The sequence below is a fragment of the Triturus cristatus genome, chromosome 11 (assembly GCF_964204655.1).
Source record: "Triturus cristatus chromosome 11, aTriCri1.1, whole genome shotgun sequence".
Taxonomy (NCBI): Eukaryota; Metazoa; Chordata; class Amphibia; order Caudata; family Salamandridae; genus Triturus; species Triturus cristatus.
This window is the reverse complement of record NC_140594.1, coordinates 29,519,343-29,543,989: the sequence shown is the minus strand read 5'-3', so window position 1 is coordinate 29,543,989 and position 24,647 is coordinate 29,519,343. Positions and strand designations below refer to the sequence as shown.

Here is a 24,647-nt window from a genome sequence, read left to right as displayed (position 1 = left end):
CGCTGATGATATCGTTATAATGGACCAGGCAAAGTCTGGCCTCCAAAGAGCCTTGTGCACGCTCCACAAACACAACACAGCTAATGCTCTTAAAATTAACCGGGATGAGACCAAGGTCTTGATTTTCAGCCGTTGAAAGAAAAAGAAAAGTTTAACGTGGAACATTGGGCCCGCAAAGATTAAATCAACATCAAAATACAATTACTTGGGGGTCTGGTTTAGCGGTCTTCCAGATCATCAGTCCACTTGGCCGCTTTAAAAAAGAGAGCTGGAGCAATAACGTACAGTCTGACCCGACTCAACCAGTCCCTGATTAGTCCTTCTGCCGAACCCATTCTGAAGGTGATTAAAGCCACTCTTCTCCCCGCCTTAAGCTACGGGCACCAGGCCTTTCCTGGCGCATGCTCAGCCAGTCTCGACCACGCCCAGGTTACCATTTATAAAAAAATCTTCTGTCTCCCGAATTACATCCACAGGGCAAGACTATGACTGGAGCTGGGTTTTCACATACAATCGATTTTCTGTGAGGCTGACACCCTGAAGCACTACATAAAGGCACTAAAAGCCGCAAACAACACGCTTAAAGCCTGGTTAAAAGAAACACTTGCCAGCTCCGGGAATCCATGGAACCGTCACATTGTAAAACCATAAGAAAGCTACATCTCGATGAAACATCACTAACTGCAGACTCTATTCCATACACAGTCTGGAAAAGGGTCATCAACAAGCAGGTCAGACAAATCTCCTACCAGATGGACATTCGAGTCGTAAAAACATCAATTATCCTGCTCCCCTTGAACGACTCATACCTCCCGGGGGTACCTCAACCTTACCTTCTGGATAGTCTGAAAGCAGTGGCCCGCAAAAATATAATGTTCATGCGTCTCCTAGGTTTGCCCTCCACTGCCTTCAACCAATGGGCTCCAACTAGTGAGGACTGGGCATGTAGACTGTGCAATTACAGGTCTGACTCATGGCTGCATCTTCTGTGCTGTTGTCCCGCCCTTGACGCTCCCAGAAGACTTCTCTTAAAATCCTTATATCTACAAAAGGGCATCAGTACATGTTGGGAGGCATCAATCAATCAATCAATCAATCATAGAATTTGTAGAGCGCACTACTTACCCGCGAGGGTCTCAAGGCGCTGGGGGGGAAAAGGAGGGGGGGTGCCGTTACTGCTCGAACAGCCAGGTCTTGAGTAGCATCTGCTCTCTGCTTTACTTCCCCAGATATTCAAGTGCTTGCAAGGTCCGGGAAATATGTGAGACTCTTGGACAATCTGCTTTCTCCCTCTCCTGCCCCCGCCCTACCTGCTCCTCCTCCCCAAAAACTTATCACAGACTATTTCTGCACTTTGCCCTAGTGTCTCTGTACCAAATCACTTTATCTTTGGTTTTTTAAGCCTGTTACGTGATAACAACAGTAACTACAAGACCGCCTCGTCTGTAATATGTGTACAAATTGGAATTTGATGGTTTGCTTTGTTTTGATTTTAGTGTGGTAACAGTGCTGTGAGGACATTTTATTGCAATGGTTTTAATGAACTGTGCTCATTTAATAAACTAAACAAAGAGTTGCCACTCACTCTTTCACAGTCGAGGCAAGCCTGACAAGTGACCGACTCTCCCTATCTATTCCATTGGCCGGGGACTCTGCCGGCCTTCCATGAGTGAGCATGGCATGTGACTGACTCTTCACCAACTCTACAAGCCTTGCGTAACAAACCTATTGTGACGGTCTCAATCCCAGCCCGCAGGTGTGAGGGGCCCCCACACCCTAGTTATGGCTGCTCCTGCTACCCAACCAGTGGCACCTGGGCCCGGAGGCGTGTGGGGCCCCCTACACCCTAGTTATGGCTCCTCTGCTACCCAACCAGTGGCACCGGGGCCCACAGGAGTGAGGGGCCCACAGGTGGGAGGGGCCCACTATACCCTAGTTATGGATGCCCCTGCTACCCGACCAGTGGCACCGGGGCCCGCTGCAGTGAGGCGCCCACAGGTGTGAGGGGGCCACTACACCCTAGTTATGGCTGCTCCTGCTACCCGACCAGTGGCACCTGGGCCCGCAGTCGCGTGTGCCCCCTACACCCTGGTTATGGCTGCTCCGGCTACCCAACCAGTGGCACTCGGGCCCACGGGTGTGAGGGGCCCCCTACACCCCAGTTATGGCTCCTCTGCTACCCGACCAGTGGCACCGGGGCCCGCAGGAGTGAGGAGCCCGCAGGTGTGAGGGGCCCCTACACCCTAGTTATGGATGCTCCTGCTACCCGACCAGTGGCACCGGGGCCCGCTGCAGTGAGGGGCCCACAGGTGGGAGGGGGCACTACACCCTAGTTATGGCTGCTCCTGCTACCTGACCAGTGGCCCCAGGGCCTGCAGGCGTGAGGGGCCCCTATACTCTAGTTATGGCTCCTCTGCTACCCGACCAGTGACACTGGGGCCCGCAGGTGTGAGGGGCCCCCCATACCCTAGTTATGGCTCCTCTGCTACCCGACCAGTGACACTGGGGCCCGCAGGTGTGAGGGGCCCCCCATACCCCAGTTATGGCTCCTCTGCTACCCGACCAGTGACACTGGGGCCCGCAGGTGTGAGGGGCCCCCCATACCCTAGTTATGGCTCCTCTGCTACCCGACCAGTGGCACCGGGGCCCGCAGGAGTGAGGGGCCCACGGGTGTGAGGGGCCACTACACCCTGGTTATGGCTCCTTTTTCTGCTCAACCAATGTCATAGGGGCCCATTTTCCATTCGTGCATTAGGCCCTAGGAGGCCTGTGCTGCGCCACTGGTACCAACCCGGAATTTCTGCTGGTTTTTTTTTTTTAACTTTGTGAACTTCATTGTGTTGAGAACGTTTCGTTTTTAAAACAAAAGAGGGCAATACAATACATAACACAGTTTGCTGAGACAAAAAGAGAACCCAAACGTGATTTTTGTGGCACAATGCTACCACAAAAAACCGTGATTAAATTCGCCAAAATATTGTCAGCTAATTTTGCATGCTAGTGAAGTCCATAAACTTAACAACTTTACAAAGTTGCAAAATAATGAACTTCGCATAGTTTCTCCAGCAGTATGTAAACCCTGCAGAGATTCAGTTAACAGAGCCATCGCCTTAATAAAAACAAGCATCTGACGTCATTTCCCAGGGGGTTGCTGCGGAATAAAGAACGGACAGAAGCTGTGGTCATACACACTTTCACACATGAAACACTATCCCACTTTAACGTGCCTTGGTAGCCAATGAGAGCCAATGAAAATCATCTCTCAAAGAGGCTGGGAAATCACAGACGTGTTCCGTCCTGTGTTGGCATCCTAAAAGGGTTGTAGTTGACGTTCTTTGAGAGTAGTAAAGTGCCATTACACCCTCGTTCCTCATCGTAGTCATCACTAAATGACGCTGCACCAGTCAGAGGGGGGGAGCCAGCAAATGAACTGGGAGAGCCGAGCCGAGCCGAGCCCGAGCTTTCGTATTTGAAGGTGCTCTCATATGAGGCAATGATGACAAAGGCGTCTCGGTGAAATAAATTGTTTGCCCAGGGCCACACAGTTTGGTGACGTGGGGGAGCTGGTGCTGATCCCAGGTTTCCTGGTTTCACATTCTGCAGTCCAGTCTCGGGGTGGGTCTTTCTTTCTCTCTCCTGCTTTACATCAAAGGTTATTGCTTTGTCCTTAAATCTTGCACGTGAGACTGACTGACTGACTGACTGACTGAATTATTTTTAGAGCGCTCTTATGCCGAGGCGTCTTGGCACTGTGAGACGGAGAGATAGAGGTGGCAGAGTTTAGGGCAGCACAAAGAGCCAGGTCTTCAGCTCTTTCCTAAATTTGGCTATGCTCTTTTCGGAGCATAGTGATGATGGTAGACTGTTCCAGAGCTTTGGGACTTGATAGGAAAAGGATCTGCCGCCCCAACGGACTCTCTTGATCCTAGGGATGTGAAGTAGATTTTGGGAGCTGGATCTAAGTAAGCGCTCCGGAACATATGGGGAGAGAAGGTTGGAGAGCTGTTTAGAGGTCTGTCCATATAGGGATTTGTGGGCTAGGCACAAGGCCTTGAATTGGATTCTTTTCCTAACTGGAAGCCAGTGTAGTTCACTTATTGCTTTTGAGGAGGGGTGTAGTTTAGGAAGATTAAGCAGAACTCTGGCTGCCGCGTTTTGAATGGACTGGAGCCGGTTAAGTTGTTTTTCGCCGGCACCTATGTATAGGGCATTACAGTAGTCTACCTTAGACATAATCAGAGCACCCACCACTGTTTTCCTCAGGGCGAAGGGGATGTAAGGCAAGATTTTTCTAAGGACCTTCAGTGTGAAGAAACAGGACGAAGTTACCTGGTTGATTTGGGCTGTGCAAGAGAGGTCCTTGTCCATTATGAAACCAAGGTTTCTGACCTTGATTGCCGGGGTGGGACATGCGCCTGCTTCTGGGGGCCACCAGAGATCGCTCCAGACGGAAGGTTTTTGGCCAAACTCAATAACCTCCGTTTTTTCGGTGTTGAGTTTGAGGAAGTGAGAGTTCATCCATGCCTTAACGTCTGACAGACAGTTTCTGAAACTGGTAGCAGTGGCTTCTACAGTCTGAGCCATTGAGATCACCAGTTGTGTGTCATCAGTGTACGAAACTAAATGTAGGCCGTGGGATTTAATCAATGCGGCTAGGGGTGTGACATACAGATTAAAAAGGGTTGGTGACAGAGCCGACCCCTGGGGAACTCCGCAGGGTAGGAGGAATTCCTCGGACAGAAGCCCGTGCCAGACTAGAGCGTGGGTAGCAGGTAGAAGCCACCGGAAGGCGTGCCTGTTTCGGCCTCAAGGGTCCGAGAGACCTCAAGCTGAGCTAGGGGCAGACACCAGGCTCGTGCCTTGTTACAGCTTTCAGTGGCCCCTGCAAGCTTTCAGGGGCTTTTATCAGGACACTGCAAGTTAAGCAGAGTTTGTTACCAAATAGAGGAACAAAGCTGAAGGCGCGGTTCCTTTTAAAATCATGGAGCTCATATAATAGGAGGTATTTTATTCCGTATAATACATTATTATGCCATCACTCTTCCACCAACCTTCTTTTTAAATCTTGGTTTTCTGCTTGTGAAGGAGATGCAATAGCAGATATGTAGAATAATTGTGAAATCTGTTCTGTTAATATAATCCCAGCGATATGCACCTTGCAATTGGTTGTAAAATGTATTTTGAGACAAATTTAGAAGCGGCTTCAGAAACTGTGGTAACATCTGGATGCATTCCTGCTGTTTTTGTAATGAGCTTCTAGAATGCAATAATATACGTATTGCTATAAATGTCTCTTTATCAGCTAATAACGTGCTGGAGAAAATAGTTTAGGAGAAAGAGCTGAAAGCAGGGTTGCGCCAAATTTGTGTAATGTCAATTTGCATGATAATCTGAAATTGTTGAAAAAATTATGCAAAATTATGCAAAACTCAAATCCAGCCCCTAGTGCTATATTTTTGGAAGTGATTATGCATTTCACTCTAAATAACTGCTCAAAAGAGGCAAGTGCCGCAAACAGCTGCTTGAAATTTGTGTGAGTTGTTCGCCTGCTCCTGTAGTAGGATTTTTACATGAACGGACTTGAAATGACGCAGTCTGCCATCCTGCATAATTTGTAGATTTGACATCACAAGCATAACGTGAAAAGCCAGAAATTAAGCAATGTAATGCCAATGTTACAAGCATTTCGCCTGGGCTTCCTGAAAAGCTGCACGTCACTTCCGTTGTTTTCTCTGCATTTGTTATTCTGCTTAGTGACCTGCCTTTCATATATTGTCTGCTGACTCTGACAGCAAGCCCTTTCGTGTCATAGAGCAACTGTAATACATTATTACATTAAAGTAGTGATGTCATTTTCTCATTACGGATGATGGGGTTGCAAAGTCCAGTAGGAAAGTAACAGCTCATTGGCACTAATATATTTGTAAATAGACCCGTGCGCAAAATACCTGTCGATTTTTATAGGAATGTTCATTTATTAAAAGAAGAGTTGTTATTTGTGCGAGTGCGGATCTCCTGGCCTCTACTATTTTGTGTTCTTTGCCACGGACGGGGTGTAAGTGCGCAGTCCCTGTGAGTGGCTCATACTATTCTTGGGCGGGGGGGGGGCAGTGGCAAGTTCAGTGGTTCAGCCACAGTGCCCTGTTGGAGACTCCTGGCAGCATTCCTTCCTAGGACTGCTGTGCAAAAGAAGCTCAATCTCCCTTGAAAAAAAGAAGCCCAAAACAAACTCGATCTTACCGGAAAAAAGCCCAATCCCCAACGAGCCGTAATAAAAGCCTGTACAAACAAAAACACATATACTTGCATTTAAAAACACAAACACGTTTGAAACTTGGCAGATCTAGTTAGAGACAGTGATTTAGAGACAGCTGAAAAGGATTGGACTAAAAATGTGCTTGTGTGTGTGTGTGTCTTTTTGTGTCTTTGTGTGTATGAACTGCAAAGACACTCTGACTGCATCTAGAACTGTCCCTTTATAGATTTAATACATATTTTGATTTATTTATTGTATTGATTTTAGTTTGTTTTTATGATATGCTTAGTTCCATATATAAGCATATTGATTGTATCTATATGGTTTTTATATACAGGGATCCAAGCCGAAAGGCAACGAGGCACTGTACAGGGTCAAAGGGTACGAAGTTGTCGGTGAGTGATTGCAGGGTGGTTCGGCATTCAGAGTGATGGCGGACTGTTACTTCATCATGATGTAGTGTTGGGGCCAAATTGATGCAGGGGTCATGCCCCATCTTGGGTGCATGGATGGAGACGTCCTGTTGCCTTGCTTTGCTTTTTTGCATCTCTTTGCCTCTTGTCTGATGGGTTCTTGGTTGCGGGTGTGCCAAGAGCCACCGGAAATGGGCAGACAGCTGGGCGGTGGAGGTGCTGTTCTTGATGGCTCTGTAGACGATGCAGCTGGTTCTGAGCAGCGCACAGGCAGGCAAGGGAGTCACTGGAGTTCCATAAGGGTTGGGAAGAGGTGGTCTTATTTTCAATGCCTTTCACGTTGTATGCTACAAAGGATGCCTTTAATGGGCCGAGTTTAGGATCTGGGTCATAAGGAGTGGAGCGTTGAGGCCCTTGAGATTGCAGAGTGTGAGGGCTTGAATGCCAGTTCTAATGTCATTTTCCTGGCGGACTGTTTCACTTTCATTAGTAGAGCGGAGCTGGCACAAGCCGTGTTGCTCGTCTTGCCAATTTTCCCCTAAGAGCAAGGCCGGTGTCCAGTATGAATCTGAGTGACTTGATGTTGGGCGGAAGTCAGGGCTTGAATTTGTCAATGTTTATGTCGTGGAGCCAGGTTTAGACTGGTTGCTGCTTGATCTTGGCAAACAGTAGGAATGCCGTTTGGTTTTTATCTTTATTTATTTATTTATTTATTGAGTTTTATGTAGTGCGAACATGACCCATGGGTATCAGAGTGCTTCACAGTTACATGTCAGTTACATGTCGTAAACCGTTTAGAGTGCAACAGATATAGCAGTAGTAATATACATATGTTTCCGATGCGTACCTTTTGTATCAGTTTCAACAATAACACGATTAGGATCAGTTTGGAGGATAACAGGTATAACAGTAGTATTATGCATATGGTTCCGATCTGTAACTTTTGTATCTGTTACAAAAATATCACGTGTAGGATCCATTAATTGTAGTAATGAACAGCCTGAAATGCCTTCGGAGCTAACTGGGGAGTTGATCCTAACATACGTTATTGTCCTGTTAAGGTAGACACCTTTATCAGATCTAATTGGCGCGTCTCTTCGATCATTGGTGAGGGCTGTTTTGGTGTCTCTGTGATCTTTCTTGTGCGGGGCGCATCCATATCTGTTTTGGTGGCTTGTGATCTTTCTTGTGCGGGGTGCCTCCATCTCTGACAGGACTACGCAGCATCTGGCAACCGTCCACGATGCAGATGATGATCAATCATTGTTTAGGGTGGGAGTTTGCTCTTTAGGAAGATCTTTGCTTCCCTCTTGAAGGTTGACGTGTTAGGAATTTTTCTAATGTTTGCGGGGAGCGAGTTCCAGATTCTGGGGGCAGCTCCAGAGAACGCTCTGTCATACGTTTTCTTCTTCTGAAAGATGGGAGGTTTCAACAACAGGTCTCTGGCATTCCGGGATGTCCTGCCTCCACCGGATAACTCAATTTTCTGGGCCATGTGTTTTGTAGTGGAGCGCTTTGTGTGTAATACATGCCAGTTTAAGTTGATTTCTGGCTTCGTACGGTAGCCAGTTTAATGCCTTCAAGTGTGGGAAATGTGGTCATATTTCTTGAACCTGTAATGAGTCTTGCGGCCGCATTGGGACAGGCTTTTAGTGCTGCTGTGGGGATTTTAGGTAGACCTGTTAATGTTGTACACCCGCATTCAATCCTTGATATGACTATGGACTGAACTGCCAATTTGATGTCTGACGTAGTAATGAGTGGTTTCACTTTTCTAAGGCAGTTCAGGTGAAAACGGGCCCTTTTCGCCATTGATCTGATGTGGGCTTGCAGGTCTAGGTTCTTATCAAGCATGATCCCTGGTGATTTGGTCGAGTCAACTAGGATAGGGCTTCAGTTTAGCGCCGTGATCAGTTTGGTCCACTCCTTCACATCTGCGGAGCTTTTTGGAGGGGATATTAATAGGAATTCTGTTTATTGCGCATTTAATTTCAGATGATTACTAGTTAACCAATGTATTGACACTTTAAAGGGCTCACTCATTGTCTTGATCTCCTCCAGCGACGAGATCTTGATGTAGATCTGAGTGTCATCTGCGTACATGTGATAGGAGATGTTGGCGTGCTGGAGACTTTCTGTGAGGGGTTCGACATATCGGTTGACTAGTGATGGGGATAATGTTGATCCTTGTGGGACTCCAATCAAGTTAGGGCATGGCGGGGATAGCGCCTGCTTGACCAGGAATCTTTGTATTCTGTTCTGTAGGAAGGATTCAGACCATTTCAGTACATTTCCAGATAATCCCATCCTGTCTTCAAGCCGGGCTAGTAATTTTTCATGAATTACCGTGTCAAACGCAGAAGACAGGTCAAGAAGAACTAGTAAACAAGTTTCATTGTGATCCAGAGCCTGTAGCGCATCATCCACTATATGTAGGATTGCCGTTTCCGTACTGTGGCCTGGTCTGAATCCACATTGGCAGTCGTCCAACAGACTGAAATGAGTGATGTGGTGGCTCAGTTGTTGTTGCACACATTTTTCAAGTAGTTTGGCTAGTAGTGGAAAATTGGTCACTGGACAAAAGTTGGTTTTGGTCTGCCGGGTCCCCTGTAGGTTTTTTAATGATGGGTAGGACCTGACCGGTTTTTGGGCAATCTGGTAAGGTACCTTGAGGCAGTGAGGCATTGAATATTGTTGTCTATATGGGGACGATGATGTGGTTGATTCTTTTCAAGCATTTTGAGGGGAGGGGGTCATTGTAGTGGTTATTAGGTTTGATATCTGAGAGAGTTTTGGCAATGGAATTTGGTCATATAGCTTGAAGGTGACCATTGCACTTTATTTTTCGTCATAGCTTGAGTGGTGCGCATGGTAGCCTCGTTCTGTGAAGATAATGAGCTAGAGAGGTTGTCAGCTGCCATCTTGAGTTCCCTTTCTAGGGAGTTGGTTTTGTCTGTGAAAAAGGTTGAGAATTCCTCATACCTCATTTGGGTTATTGTTGATTCCTGAGCAGTTTTGGCCAATTAATTGGATTGTTTTTTAACATCTCAAAGAGTTTCCGTGGTCTGTTTTTAGCATTATCCAGTTTGGATCTAAAAAATACCTTTTTGGATCTGGGAATGCTTTTGTTGTAGTCGTTTCTAGTTTTCCCGAGAGTTTTTAGCTGGGGGGATGATGGGTGCGCTCTCCATATTCTTTCTGCTAGTCTCAGCCTCCGCCTTTCTTCATTTAGTGACCCATTAAACCAGGGATTTTTTATCTTTCTCTGTAATTCTTTTCAGTCTTAGCAGCATGGTGGAGTTGATCATATTCGTCATTGATGCGTTGTAGTGAACTGTGAGTTCGCTAATGCTCATCAAGTTTAGATCCTTCTCACATCGTGCTGCTAATTGCTCAATATTAGGGTCTTTGGTGTCCCGAATCCACTGTTTAAGTTTAACAGGATGCGTGGTCTTATTCTTTTTTATGGTAGATACATAGAAGGTTATGGGATGGTGATCCGACTAATCTCAAGGAACAATTGAGTAAATTGTAGTAGCCTTAACTCTACAGATCACCCAGTCTAAACTTGATCCTTTCAAATGTGTGTTGGCAGGGTGCAGACTTGAGTAAGGTTTAGATCTGCTAAAAAATCTTTGAGTACGTTTACCTGTTTTTCATTACTATCGCCCCAGTGGAAATTAAAGTCACCTAGGAATATATAATTAGTGTGAATGTTAGAGTTAGCTATGATGATCTCCATTAACTGGTCTATGAAGGGGGCATTATTGCCTGGTGGGTGGTAGATCGCATGCAGATTGGGGTTAAAGCTCCTGGTGTGTGCAGGACATCCAGGTCTGAACGAGGTGTCGCGCGGGTTTGAGGAGTTTGGTGTCTGGCGTGGTTTGTGTATAGTTGGTTCATTCGTGAATATTAATGCTCTTATCAGTGAGTAGAGTCCCACGGGCTCCATCCAGAGGTTGCAGATGTTGGGGGCAAGATGTGACCCTGGAGGATTTTGCGGGTGGTCGGAAGGTATTGTTTACCTGGAGGTGCCCATATGAACGAACCGGAGTTGGTTGGATGATCCCTGCAGGATTTTGCGGGTGGTCGGGAGGTATTGTTTACCTGGAGGTGCCCATATGAACGAGCCGGAGTTGGTTGTATGAGCAGGGAGAGACTCACTGAATGATGTTGTCAGTGAATCCCATTCAAGACTTCAGGGTGTGAATGAGGGTGGGAGGATCAGTAGTGCCAAAGGCATCTCAGATGACCATTCACATCAGGAGGCGGGGTGACATGTATCTGGCGTGGAGTGTGTCATCTGTGATTTGTAAGGTGGCTGTCTGTATACTACATTGTGAGCTGAGGCCGGATTGATAGTCATGCCGGAGATGGCTGGCTCTAATGCGCTCGCGGAGTTGGTATAGCTGGCTGTTTCGATGATCTTGTCAATGAACGGTAGGTGACCGATGGGCCAGCAGTTAGTGAGGTCACAACTCTTTACTGTGGCATTCTTTAGGGAGGGCAGGAGTTGGCCTGCCTTGCTAACTTCTGGGAAGGTACCTTGAGCGAGCAAGGCTTGACGACGGTGAATAGAGGAGAGATTTTCTACAGACAGGCCTTTGTTGAAGGACAAGCGTTAGACATCACTCTTACAGGAGGTGGCCTAGATAGAGTTCAAAATATAGGTATGGTCTTAAGAGAGACATAACTTTAAAGGATGGCTCTGTGGAATGCTACATTGAGGGGCTGTATAACAGGGGTAGTGGGCTTGGTGTTGCCCCCATGCTGTCTTTTTTTTCTCACTCGGGCAGTGGTGGAAGCATTGTGCTAGTCTGTGGCGTGTAGGGTAGGAGGATCAGACAGGAGGTTGGTGGAGCTCTTGATTGTCTTGTAACACCTTCTGCTTCTGCTGGCAGCTCGATTGATGATGTTTGTACTGTACTTGGCTTCGGACGCTGTAATGAGTGATCTATGTGCTACACGGGAGGGAGGGGGACTTCAGACTCTAATAGTGTGAGATTGTTGGGGAGTTCTGTTTTTTTTACATTTTCTATCCTGGCTTTTGATGGACCATTTGTTGTCAATGAGTTCACTGGAGTACGGGGTGCTGAATGGTTCAGCTCGCAATTGCGTATTTTAGTTGGAGCATGGGTGTCCACATACCTCAGGCACATTTTTTTTTATACCAGCGCAACCATGCATCATTTCAGTAAGTAAGTACATTATTGTTTAGTTAATTAAAACTTTTACAATATTTCACCTAAAAAGAATCAATAAAATCTCTACCAATTTAAAAAACATTATAGGTTTGCATTATCAGTTTGTTTCGAATAAATTTTTTTAACACATTATTGGCTGTACATTCTCAATATGTTGCAAAGAATGATAAACGTATTACATCCATAAAATTCAGAATCTATGCAGTACATTTTCCGCTGTCTGTGATGCCCTTAAAAGTTCAATTTGCGAGCCTGGTCTTCAGGCGAAGAGATGTGGCTCACTTGCATATCCTGTACGATAGGCATCCAAGGATTCATGATTTTCACATTCTAGCTCAAAGTTTGAGTTTCAATTTTCAGAGCCTGTTCGTAACATTCAAGAGATGGAATCGGTTTGCGATTCATTTGCGGATCTGAGGGGTCTAGCCCTGTTGTTATAGCAGCCCTGCAGGTCCCTAGTCCTCTGAGGGTTAGAGCTTTGCTCAGTAAAGTGACCCGTGCATTGTATAGTTTGGGGCATGTGCAGATTATATGGATAAAATCCTCTTTGTTGCTCCCGCATTGTCTGCATGATATAGGTCACTCCAGTAAATTTGCAGAACGCATGTAAAGCGAAATTTCCAAAATTATTTTAATGACTATGTCACACAATTATGTGCTGATCACAGCAAAAATGTACAGCAAGTGAATTGGAACAATGCAAACAGCCAGTATGTGAGCGGTTATTGTTTGCAGCGCTTGTGTTTTTCCCCCTTTTTTTGTGTAAAATGCATCCTTACGTCCAAAATAGAGAAAAAAACGAATTCCACACTAAAATGTAGTAACAAATGCCGGTTTGGTATTTTGCGTAATTGTACATCATTTCATGTAATTTTCAAGAAAGTGTGCATGAGTTCCCAAAATCAAATTACGCACATTTTTTTGTAACTCTTTTTATTGATGCGGGCATGTCAAGTACAAAATACAAAAACAAATCGTATATTGATACATTCAAGGTGGCAAGACAATCATAGCACAGGGTTATCAGCTTTGGTCTCATAACATATAGATCTTTTCTCGTCACATTAATCAGTTTACAACAGATGGTTACAGTATGCTGCGATCTCATTCCTCTATACTGGGTGCATAGGTATTCACCGGCGGACAAAGCGAACCTCTCGCCAGATTCCATTTTTCCCATATCCTAGTCCACTTATGTGGGCAACCTCTACTCTCAGAAACCGCCCTCCCGGCCTGCATACACCAGTCCATATCAATTTTCCAATCTCTCAAGGTTGACGCCACCTCTGCCCTCCATTTCCTCGCAATATTGCGCTTCGCCACGGTAAAGCCCAGTGTAACCCAAATTCTTTTCTCCCGCTGACAGGTCGGTCTTATCCCCAATAATTTAATAAACTTCATTGGGGTGTCTGCTCCATCTGTTTCGCACACACATTAAGCACATATATAGCGACCTTGCCCCAGTATTCTTGTATCTTCGGGCAGTCCCACCATAGATGGAGGGGCGTGCGTTCCTGCCCACATTGTCTCGGACATTGCGTCGAGTTAATTCTACCCATTTTAACCAACGTGATGGGTCTGTAATATGTTTTGTGGAGACGCTTTAGCTGGACCAACTTAAATCGGGAACGTATGGCCACCTCTCCTGGTGATGTGAGCGCCTCCATCCACTCTTCATCAGTAAAAGTTCCCACGTCCTCCACCCACTTTGTCCGGATTTTCTGTAGGGTATCTGGTGAATTATAGAGCAATTTCAGGTATGTCACAAATTATGCACAATTTTACACTATTCATGTTCACGTGGTTTTCCTGAAATGCGCCAAAGGTGCTTAGAAGGGTGGGGTGTTGACGTCAGACCTGGAGGTGGCGGGCAACGGATGAGTGAGAGCTTAAGTTTGTTAATGAAGGAGTCTTTGAAGGATCTGAAGGTTTGTTGTTCTCTTGAGCTGACCACGACGTGTTGGTTGGACGCTGGACATGGTGAGGAGGGTGGTGAACTTGTCTTGCAGTCCAAGGCTAGAGGGGATTTGTATTTGATGGTTCGTGATGCACAAAAGACACGTGTGAGGGTTGGAGCGTTGGAGTCTGCTGGTTGGTGACAGGCTGTTGTGTTGATGGTTTTTCATGTTTGCTTTGTCTCGGAGGTTGGAGTTACTGAGGAAGGTGGTGAAGGTGTGTTGAATGCATAAACGGAAATGGAAATGCTGGTGTTTGGCGTCCTTCCCTGCAGGGGGCGCTGTATTCGATTTGACACGATGGTGCCATTCATAGCAAGCTGTAGTATGCAAATGTACCCGTCAGGCACTAGAGTGGCCCTTGTGCAGATTTGCTTCGGAGTGGATGTGTAGATACAGGTATGCAGATGGCAGGCTCAGGAAACATCTTTCCCCGTTAATTAAAGATCCGTTATCTTCCTTTGTGCATCCCAAACGCTTGTAGAAAAAGAGTCCATTTGTACATAGAGCAATCAGTGCATGTCTATCAGTAATGGTAAATCTGGGAATTCTGCAAAACCCAAGGGTGGATGCTGCGGAACAACCACGCTGCACCCATGGATGCCTCCCTGGGGCACAGTAATGCAACGCTGCGATTTGCAACACTGCATTGTGCGCTGTGATGCGTTACTCTGGATTTATCAAGCCACGCAAGGCCACGCAAGGCGGCCTTTTAGGACTTGATGAATCTGACTTAGTCGTGGTGTTGCCTTTGCGCACCATTGCAACTCTGGCCACTCGTTCATACATCTGCCCCATAGTGTCTAGATATCAGGAGAGTAGTGGTTACGCAGGCCCGGTCACTTCCTTGAATATCCAGTGGCAGCTGTGGGCGAGCCGTGCAAGGCCGGCTCACGAGAGGTGGTGGGAAGGTCGGTGTGAAAGCAACAGAACAAGAGAGTGAACATTAGATGTCAGTGTCTAGGGAGGGACGTCCATCACTTTACAAAAGAAGACGTCTTAAAAAACGCTGACGTCAGTAGAACAAGGATGCACAGCAGTAGACACAAGTCTGTGCACAACTGCAAAGGCATTAAGGGCCCACTGCTTTGGGAAGGTTTTCACTTTGCCACATCTGTGTGAAGTCGTGACATTTACAAATATACATTGAATATTCTCTTATATAACGCTAAGAAAGTGGTTGTACATGACGTATACTTTGAAGAAAGCGTTCAGATCTCATTAGCAGTGGCCTCTTCACTCTGATGGGGCCATTATCAGCAGTTAGTGCCCTCATCTGATTACTGTAGATCTTCTGCATTGAACCCCGACATTTAGACTGCTGGGAGGGGGGGGGGCATACCCTGGAGAAATGAGGAATAACCGTGGAAGTCGATGCTGAATTACCAGTTCCCTGGTGGTGAGTCATTTCTGAGGGCACACACTTCACAATACCGGGTAATAGCGTCCACCGGAGCTGCTAAAGCCCGTGGTACCGGTGACGCGGGGGAGTATGGGGGCGGGGGGGGTGGGAGTGGCTGGACCTCACGGGAGAGACCTCACCATGATTCTCCCGCGCGCTGCTTTTCTGTACCAAAAAGAGAAGCATCAAGGGGAACTTACAGGAACACATCTGCACTGATGAGTGTGAAAATGTATCACTCTGTGGTGAAAAAGATCGCACAGAGCAGCCATGTATGTGAAGGGTCTAACCCAGGATCTTCGGTAAACTCCACAGGCAAAAAAGAACTTCGCACATGTTTGTGAATAATGCTGTTGTCAACATCATCAATAAAGGTCCATTTCCAGACCGAAGGGCCGCTTCTGAATTGGGTATGTCTTGAAAAACACTCAGGTAAATGAAAGAACACAACGTACAGCAGTGAAAACGAAATGTTTGATCTGTAGTTGGGATTTGCGACCCCGGGGGGACTCATTTCTAAGGACTGTGCTACTGATCGCGAGGCACGTCTTCCTGACCAGGAGCTCTCTGGGGCCTTTGCAGAGATCGCTCAGCCTTTCACTAAGGGCCCCGTGACCTTGAATGGCTCAGTGTTAACCTTTGGGAGTTCAGCACTGCGGACAGCTCCAGAGCTGCCTGATGCTACACTTGGCTCTGATGGGAGTTTGTCCAATCACAGGGGCGTTGGGTACCCCCCTCCAGTGGGGTACAAGGTACCCTTTGTTCTGCTTCCACAAGATTGCAGTTCGGAAAAATCATACCAGTTCTGTTGAAATAAGTTCGCTTTTGACCAGATTTCACTTATTTGTGGGCACGTTTGTCGTTAGTCTCCCGGTGTCCCTGAGCCTTTGGCAAGCTCTTGTTTAGAACAGGGGCCACCAAGAAGAGGGTCGAAGGGCTAGTGCTTAAAGGTAGGTTGTAAGACACAACAGAACATGTCCTTTCTCCATTCCTATGGATTACACCAGAGGCTGTTCGGTTCCTCGAGGGGTTCTTACCCTGGCTTATTTGTAATTCAGGACGCAGGGCAGGTTTTAACTTCAGTTGGCCCGTTCCAAGATCTTCTAGTGTCTAGGGGCCCTTCCTGGCTCCGCAGCCCTGGGGAGGCATCAGGGCTTGGAGAGTACTCCTTGGGTTTACGGTCTAGGCAACAACTGTTGCAAACCTTGGGACTGGTGAGAAGGTTCACAGGCAATGGACCTCAAAGCCTCCCTGTAGAGCGCACGGGTTCAAAGAGTGCCCGCCGCACACGCTCACAGCACATGGGGGGGCACCAGCCCAGGCCGGGAAGACAAAGTGAGATAGAGAGAAGGTACAGTGTACAGGCTTCCTCGGGGTTCCCAGGGCCAGCAGTGTGCATCAGTCATTGTGTGTCTACAAGGCAGGTCCACCATCGGGACAACTCACCTACTTTTGTCCTTGGACGGCCCGTTTATCTGAATGATCCATCTCTACTGTGGCTTAAGATGCTCTGTTCCTCCAGATGGTCGATCTCCACCGTGGCTTGGGATGCTCTGTTGTTCTAGATGGTCCGTCTCCACCGTGGCCTTTGAGGCTCTGTTTTTGTAGATGGTCCGTCTCCACCGTGGCCTGTGATGCTCTGTTCATCCAGATGGTCAATCTCCACCGTGGCTTGTGATGCTCTGTTGTTCTAGATGGTCCGTCTCCACCGTGGCCTTTGAGGCTCTGTTTTTGTAGATGGTCCGTCTCCACCGTGGCCTGTGATGCTCTGTTGTTCTAGATGGTCCGTCTCCACCGTGGCCTGTGATGCTCTGTTGTTCTAGATGGTCCGTCTCCACCGTGGCCTGTGATGCTCTGTTGTTCTAGATGGTCCGTCTCCACCGTGGCCTGTGATGCTCTGTTGTTCTAGATGGTCCGTCTCCACCGTGGCCTGTGATGCTCTGTTGTTCTAGATGGTCCGTCTCCACCGTGGCCTGTGATGCTCTGTTGTTCTAGATGGTCCATCTCCACCGTGGCCTGTGATGCTCTGTTCATCCAGATGGTCCATCTCCACCGTGGCTTGTGGTGCTCTGTTCATCCAGATCGTCCATCTCCACCGTGGCTTGTGGTGCTCTGTTGTTCTAGATGGGCCGTCTCCACCGTGGCCTTTGAGGCTCTGTTTTTGTAGATGGTCCGTCTCCACCGTGGCCTGTGATGCTCTGTTCATCCAGATGGTCAATCTCCACCGTGGCTTGTGATGCTCTGTTGTTCTAGATGGTCCGTCTCCACCGTGGCCTTTGAGGCTCTGTTTTTGTAGATGGTCCGTCTCCACCGTGGCCTGTGATGCTCTGTTGTTCTAGATGGTCCGTCTCCACCGTGGCCTGTGATGCTCTGTTGTTCTAGATGGTCCGTCTCCACCGTGGCCTGTGATGCTCTGTTGTTCTAGATGGTCCGTCTCCACCGTGGCCTGTGATGCTCTGTTGTTCTAGATGGTCCATCTCCACCGTGGCCTGTGATGCTCTGTTCATCCAGATGGTCCATCTCCACCGTGGCTTGTGGTGCTCTGTTCATCCAGATCGTCCATCTCCACCGTGGCTTGTGGTGCTCTGTTGTTCTAGATGGTCCGTCTCCACCGTGGCCTGTGAGGCTCTGTTTTTGTAGATGGTCCGTCTCCACCGTGGCTTGTGATGCTCTGTTGTTCTTGATGGTCCGTCTCCACCGTGGCCTGTGAGGCTCTGTTTTTGTAGATGGTCCGTCTCCACCGTGGCTTGTGATGCTCTGTTGTTCTTGATGGGCCGTCTCCACCGTGGCCTGTGATGCTCTGTTCATCCAGATGGTCCATCTCCACCGTGGCCTTTGAGGCTCTGTTGTTCTAGATGGTCCGTCTCCACCGTGGCTTGTGATGCTCTGTTCATCCAGATGGGCCGTCTCCACCGTGGCCTGTGATGCTCTGTTGTTCTATATGGTCCGTCTCCACCGTGGCCTGTGATGCTCAGTTGCTTTAGATGGTCCATTGAGCCATTGCTTGTAATGCACTGTTGATTCAGTTGATGGTCTATCTCCACTATAAGTGATGCTTCCTCCACCTCAGTGGAGGCTCTGATCTCCACTCCCCTCTAGAGGAGTTCCTGCCACATTCCTGACTCTCTTCAGAACAAAGGCTAGTGGGGCAGTTGGTGGGAAGGCAGAAAACTTGGATTCTTGTGTGTGCTTGCTCCATGTTTATTTCACCTGCTCAGCAAAGTTCTTTGTTTATTAATTACAAACGCCTACAATTCAAGTTTGTTTAAAAAAACCAAAAAAAACAATGGGCCTGACATGTAGGGAGTGATAGATTTATGCAGAAACAGGACCAACCGTCCTGATAAAAGCCTTTTGACTACCCACAGCAACCTGCACATGCCGAAACATGTCGACTATCTAGGGAGGTAGGTAGTGTCCCTATGACCCTGAGACACTTTAGGACAGTGTGAATGTTGGGAACACTAAATGTGACATTAACACCCACCACTATACCATTTTAAAGCTACTAGAAAGGCTCCCAAAAACCTAACAAGTGACACAATCACTGACAAAGTTCATCTAGGGTGAAACCAAACGACCCTAAATTTGGCCAACCTCAAATGTGCATCTCGGATCAAGGAGGAACCTGATGGGGTCTCGGGCCACTTGTGTGAGTGATGTCCATATAATTTTAAGAGGAACTGGATCACCTATACCTTTATCCCCTTTCAAAGAAGAGTACATGTGTCTTTCCACAGTTCTCTCAATAAAGATTATGTATGTTCTGGTGCCATGATCTGGCGGTCTGTAGCGGGCGGGGCAGGGCGCAGTCATGGGTTTGTATTGGTTGAGACAGCTGAGGCTCAGGGGTGCGACCCCTGCTCTTCCCCCACCTCTTAATGGGGCGGTGGACACACAAGCTTGGCAGGGAGGTGCAGCCTGCCTGCTTATGGCTGTCCACTCACTCCGCCAAATTCTAAATGGCCCTATAGGTGTTTCATTTGGTAACGTGTTGCGCCCACCCATGCTCATGCTCCTGTTGGAATTCAACAAATCCCTTAACCAATATTTTATGTTTTATATTCAAACCAACAGCATTCAACCGATAAATCATTTTAAACAACTTGAACCTTCAAAAGGCATTTCTTAGATTTCCTTTGTATCACTTGTTTGTGTCTGTTAAGAACTGCAATACACTTCACTTGATTCATGGTAAAAAAAGCAGAAGTAGATATATAAGCGTAGATTTACCCTTGTATATTTCCTACTACACCGAGGTGTAAACCTACAGTTTTTTGCTATTCACAATTTCCAAACGTGGATTCACCCCTAAGTGTAGACTACTATATCTCCACTGTTGGTGGAGCCTCTTTCAAGAGGATATACGAGTGTAAAGTTAATGGGGCCAATTCACAGAACTAAGTTGAGATAAAATCCAAAACTTACTACTTTTGGTATTCACAGAAGGCATTTGGTAGTAGTAAAGTTAGGACTTCTAACTTTACTACTACTAAACTGAGACAAAATCCTAACTTTACGAATTTCGGTATTCACAAAAGCCATTTAGTAGTAGTAAAGTTTAAGAGTCCTAACTTTACTACTACTAAATGCCTTCTGTGAATACCAAAAGTATTAAGTTTAGGACTTTGTATCAGTTTAGTAGTAGTAAAGTTCGGAATCCTAACTTTACTACTGCTAAATGCCTTCTGTAAATACCAAAAGTAGTAAGTTTAGGATTTTATCTGTTTAGTAGTAGTAAAGTTCGGAGTCCTAAATGTACTACTGCTAAATGCCTTCTGTAAATACCAAAAGTAGTAAGTTTAGGATTTTATCTGTTTAGTAGTAGTAAAGTTCAGAGTCCTAACTTTACTGCTACTAAATGCCTTCTGTGAATACCAAAAGTAGTAAGTTTAGGATTTTATTTCAGTTTAGTAGTAGTAAAGTTCGGAGTCCTAACTTTACTACTAAATGCCTTCTGTGAATACCAAAAGTCGTAAGTTTAGGATTTTATCTGTTTAGTAGTAGTAAAGTTCGGAGTCCTAACTTTACTACTACTAAATACCTTCTGTGAATACCAAAATTAGCAAGTTTAGGATGTTATCTGTTTACTAGTAGTAAAGTTCGGAGCCCTAACTTTACTTCTACTAAATGCCTTCTGTGAATACCAAAAGTAGTAAGTTTAGAATTTTATCTGTTTAGTAGTAGTAAAGTTCGGAGTCCTAACTTTACTACTACTATGCCTTCTGTGAATACCCAAAGTAGTAAGTTTAGGATTTTATCTCAGTTTAATAGTAGTAAAGTTCGGAGTCCTAACTTCACTACTACTAAATGCCTTCTGTGAATACCAAAAGTAGTAAGTTTAGGATTTTATCTGTTTAGTAGTAGTAAAGTTCGGAGTCCTAACTTTACTACTCCTAAATGCCTTCTGTGAATACCAAAAGTAGTAAATTTAGGATTTTATCTCAGTTTAGTAGTAGTAAAGTTCGGAGTCCTAACTTTACTACTAATAAATGCCTTCTGTGAATACCAAAAGTATTAAGTTTAGGACTTTGTATCAGTTTAGTAGTAGTAAAGTTCGGAATCCTAACTTTACTACTGCTAAATGCCTTCTGTAAATACCAAAAGTAGTAAGTTTAGGATTTTATCTGTTTAGTAGTAGTAAAGTTCGGAGTCCTAAATGTACTACTGCTAAATGCCTTCTGTAAATACCAAAAGTAGTAAGTTTAGGATTTTATCTGTTTAGTAGTAGTAAAGTTCAGAGTCCTAACTTTACTGCTACTAAATGCCTTCTGTGAATACCAAAAGTAGTAAGTTTAGGATTTTATTTCAGTTTAGTAGTAGTAAAGTTCGGAGTCCTAACTTTACTACTAAATGCCTTCTGTGAATACCAAAAGTCGTAAGTTTAGGATTTTATCTGTTTAGTAGTAGTAAAGTTCGGAGTCCTAACTTTACTACTACTAAATACCTTCTGTGAATACCAAAATTAGCAAGTTTAGGATGTTATCTGTTTACTAGTAGTAAAGTTCGGAGCCCTAACTTTACTTCTACTAAATGCCTTCTGTGAATACCAAAAGTAGTAAGTTTAGAATTTTATCTGTTTAGTAGTAGTAAAGTTCGGAGTCCTAACTTTACTACTACTATGCCTTCTGTGAATACCCAAAGTAGTAAGTTTAGGATTTTATCTCAGTTTAATAGTAGTAAAGTTCGGAGTCCTAACTTCACTACTACTAAATGCCTTCTGTGAATACCAAAAGTAGTAAGTTTAGGATTTTATCTGTTTAGTAGTAGTAAAGTTCGGAGTCCTAACTTTACTACTCCTAAATGCCTTCTGTGAATACCAAAAGTAGTAAATTTAGGATTTTATCTCAGTTTAGTAGTAGTAAAGTTCGGAGTCCTAACTTTACTACTACTAAATGCCTTCTGTGAATACCAAAAGTAGTAAGTTTAGGATTTTATCTCAGATTAGTTCTGTGAATCGGCCCCATTACTTGTAAGTTTTTTAATGTAGGTGAAGATCTCTAGCGCTGTGCAGAGTGTTCACTATCGGAAACTTTAAGGAAAATCTAACGTTTATTATTCTTTAAAAAAGCAACAATTTTATATAAATGATAAATGCAAAATAATTTAAAATATTTATTCTTATACTAAAATATACTAAATGTAATAAATAAATAAATTAAAATAAAATGTTACAGTACATTAACTCCTTAAGTTAAATGTATATTAAATAATTAATTAATTTACATATATTTATTTCATTTAAATATAGTGGGCCAGTTGTACAACCGATTTTTGCAGTCGCAAACGGCAAATCGGCCCGTTTGCAACCGCATAAAGGGTCCTGGCATGTACAAACGCTATTTTGCGAGTCTGTGACTTGCAAAATAGCGTTTTTGACTCTCTATTAAGAAGGAGCGTCCCTTCCTAATAGCGAGTCACAATGGAATGTACCATTGTTTTGCGACTGCATTTGCGGCCGCAAAATACTTGCCGTTTACCACCTACTTCAAGTAGGTGGTAAGCCACTTGCAAACCTTTGTGAATGGATGCGAAAATATTTTGTACGAGCAGACAGTGGTCCCAGGGACCACTGCCTGCCCTTAAAAAATTAAACAGAAACGTTTCATTTTTAAATGCATCCTAGCAGGCCACCAGCCCTGTGAGTACCGGCCATTCCTAATGGGGTCGCAATTTGCAACTGCCTCATTAATATTAATGAGGCATGCAATTTGCGACCCCATTAGGAATCGCAAACAGTGTCTGAGACACTGTCGTACATTCCAATTTGCGAGTCGCAAATTGCAAGTTGCATAACGATGCAATTTGCGACTCGCAAATTGGTAGGGGTGGACATCTAGCCCAGTATCTCTTAAAGGATAATTTTTGGGGAAAATCCCACCTGCAGTAACCTTTCGATTAGCATGGCAGAGATCTTCACACCGAAAAGATAGGGATGGCGAGGACGGAGGTCTCCACATTTAGGTTATGGAATAGCATTTTGTAGTGAGTGAGTAGTAATAAAATAATGCTCTTTCACATACTGCCAGTTTATTGATAGTGCTCTACATCTCAAATAATAATTGGCTGTCAAAAATTCATTTTTCAGTGCATTTCCTTAACACACTTCTCCTCCAACCTCATGGAAACACATCTAGTGTTATTTAACAAAGTCATCTCACTGGATTCACCTAGCAACAAGCAAAGATACAGTTAATGATGCCTTCTAGCACACCAGAATATAAACTGGAGCCAACATCTGTTTCCCTGAGGAAAGAGGAACAATTTTTGAATGTTGTTGTTGAAACTTCTTTAGGTCCAGGTACGACAGCTTCAGCTGTTTGGAAGACCTCATATCCTCAATTGTTAAAAAAAACGCAGTAAGAAGTAGGGAGAGGACGCGGGCTTTGGGTCAGCCCACATCGGCCATCACTTTTTATGTGTTTTCGTGGTTACCATTGATTGGATGGGGTGTCGTCAAGCCCATGGCATTTCATGGTGGGTACAGTGTACTATTTGTGTTCCAGCTGGATCCGGTGATGGGCTATTCATGAGTCCTTTTATCTCACTGAAGAAGTGGTGTGCAGTGTAGCTTTTAATTGAGAGTCAGAGTTTGTTCTTTGATGTGTTTACTTTGCTGAAACAATGATTAATTGATTGCTGGCTTATGGCTTTTTGTTTAGGAAGTGTTTGCTGTTTGGATGCCTTAGCTTGTCCTAAAGACACAGAGCTGTTCTCTAACGTTCATTTGTTTTACTTTTCTGTCAAAAGAATATGCTGTTGGATTCATGGCTTTTATCCTTCACAAAGATGTTCAGGCGCAAAAGCTTTCTTAAGGATGCAATGAAAGTAATTCCTATTTCAAAAGTATCTATGTGCAATATGCAATATTTTGCAGTGCATCCCTTTTAAGTGCACAGCTTATAACACAAACTCCTTGTTCTGAATTCTTTTCATAGCAGTCTTCTTTGATGGTACAGTTTAATCCTGCTGATGACGTCTCTTCAGCCGTACTATAAGCTCCTATATTGTCGTAGCTCAAGGTATTGATTCATTATGGGAAGGAAGGAGACAAGAAACTCAAAGTCACTCAACTATTGCCTTAACACTTAAAAAGCGACACCTATTGGCTTTGCTAGTGTTTGTTTCCTGTGCTCAACTGCCACTGCAGTGAGGTTCACTGACGCCCCTTGTGGTGGGAAGTGGAAAAACTTACAAATAAATATCATGGTACACAAGGTGTCTTGGTGTGCTGCATGCTGCACCCTATCTTCAATGGGGTCATCTACAGAAGGGCCAGTGCTTAGTTTGGACTTATTTCACACACATTTAGTTGGGGTTCCCTTCTATTTTCCCATCCCAATGAGTTGCATTCGTTGAGGTGGTGTTGATGTGTCCTATTCTCCGTGCAATAAATACACACTTTCCTCTCCTCTCTTCCTTAGATTCGCGATGGTAACCCCTGGCACCTGGCAGTGCCGCAGAAACCCTTCAATGGCACCCCGTTTTTAGAGGACAAAGCAGCAGCATTGAAATCAGATGTCACTTGGCTCGGACATGCAAGGCCACACTGCGCCTTTCTGGTAAGTGCACTCTTTGATGAGCTACATTACTGCATGTTATTGCACCTCTGGTGTCTGCGCCACGCGGTAAGCATTTCCGGGTGCCCTTCTGGAGTGCGTTGATGAATGTCACTTGCATGAGGTCTTGCTTAGGTGGGTCAGGCTCAAAGATGTACTTCCAACAAGGCTGCTCAGCCTGAGCATGATATATTGTGGAGGAGTGTGAGGTTTGTAGCTGTATTGTGGAGGAGTGTGAGGTTTGTAGTTGCATTGTGGAGGAGTGTGAGGTTTGTAGTTGTATTGTGGAGGAGTGTGAGGTTTGTAGTTGTGTTGTGGAGTAGTGTGAGGTTTGTAGTTGTGTTGTGGAGGAGTGTGA

General features: G+C 45.2%; 1 protein-coding gene across 8 annotated transcripts in view; it reads left to right on the top strand.

The window, feature by feature from the left end:
• RIMBP2 (RIMS binding protein 2) overlaps window positions 1–24,647 on the top strand; it is a 1,529,140-nt gene that overhangs the window by 624,419 nt on the left and 880,074 nt on the right. For all 8 annotated transcript variants that reach the window (XM_085633657.1, XM_085633660.1, XM_085633661.1 and 5 more), the window contains exon 6: window positions 24,155–24,292. In XM_085633657.1, the coding sequence (XP_085489783.1) occupies window positions 24,155–24,292 (138 nt within the window). The remainder of the gene's footprint in view (window positions 1–24,154; window positions 24,293–24,647) is intronic.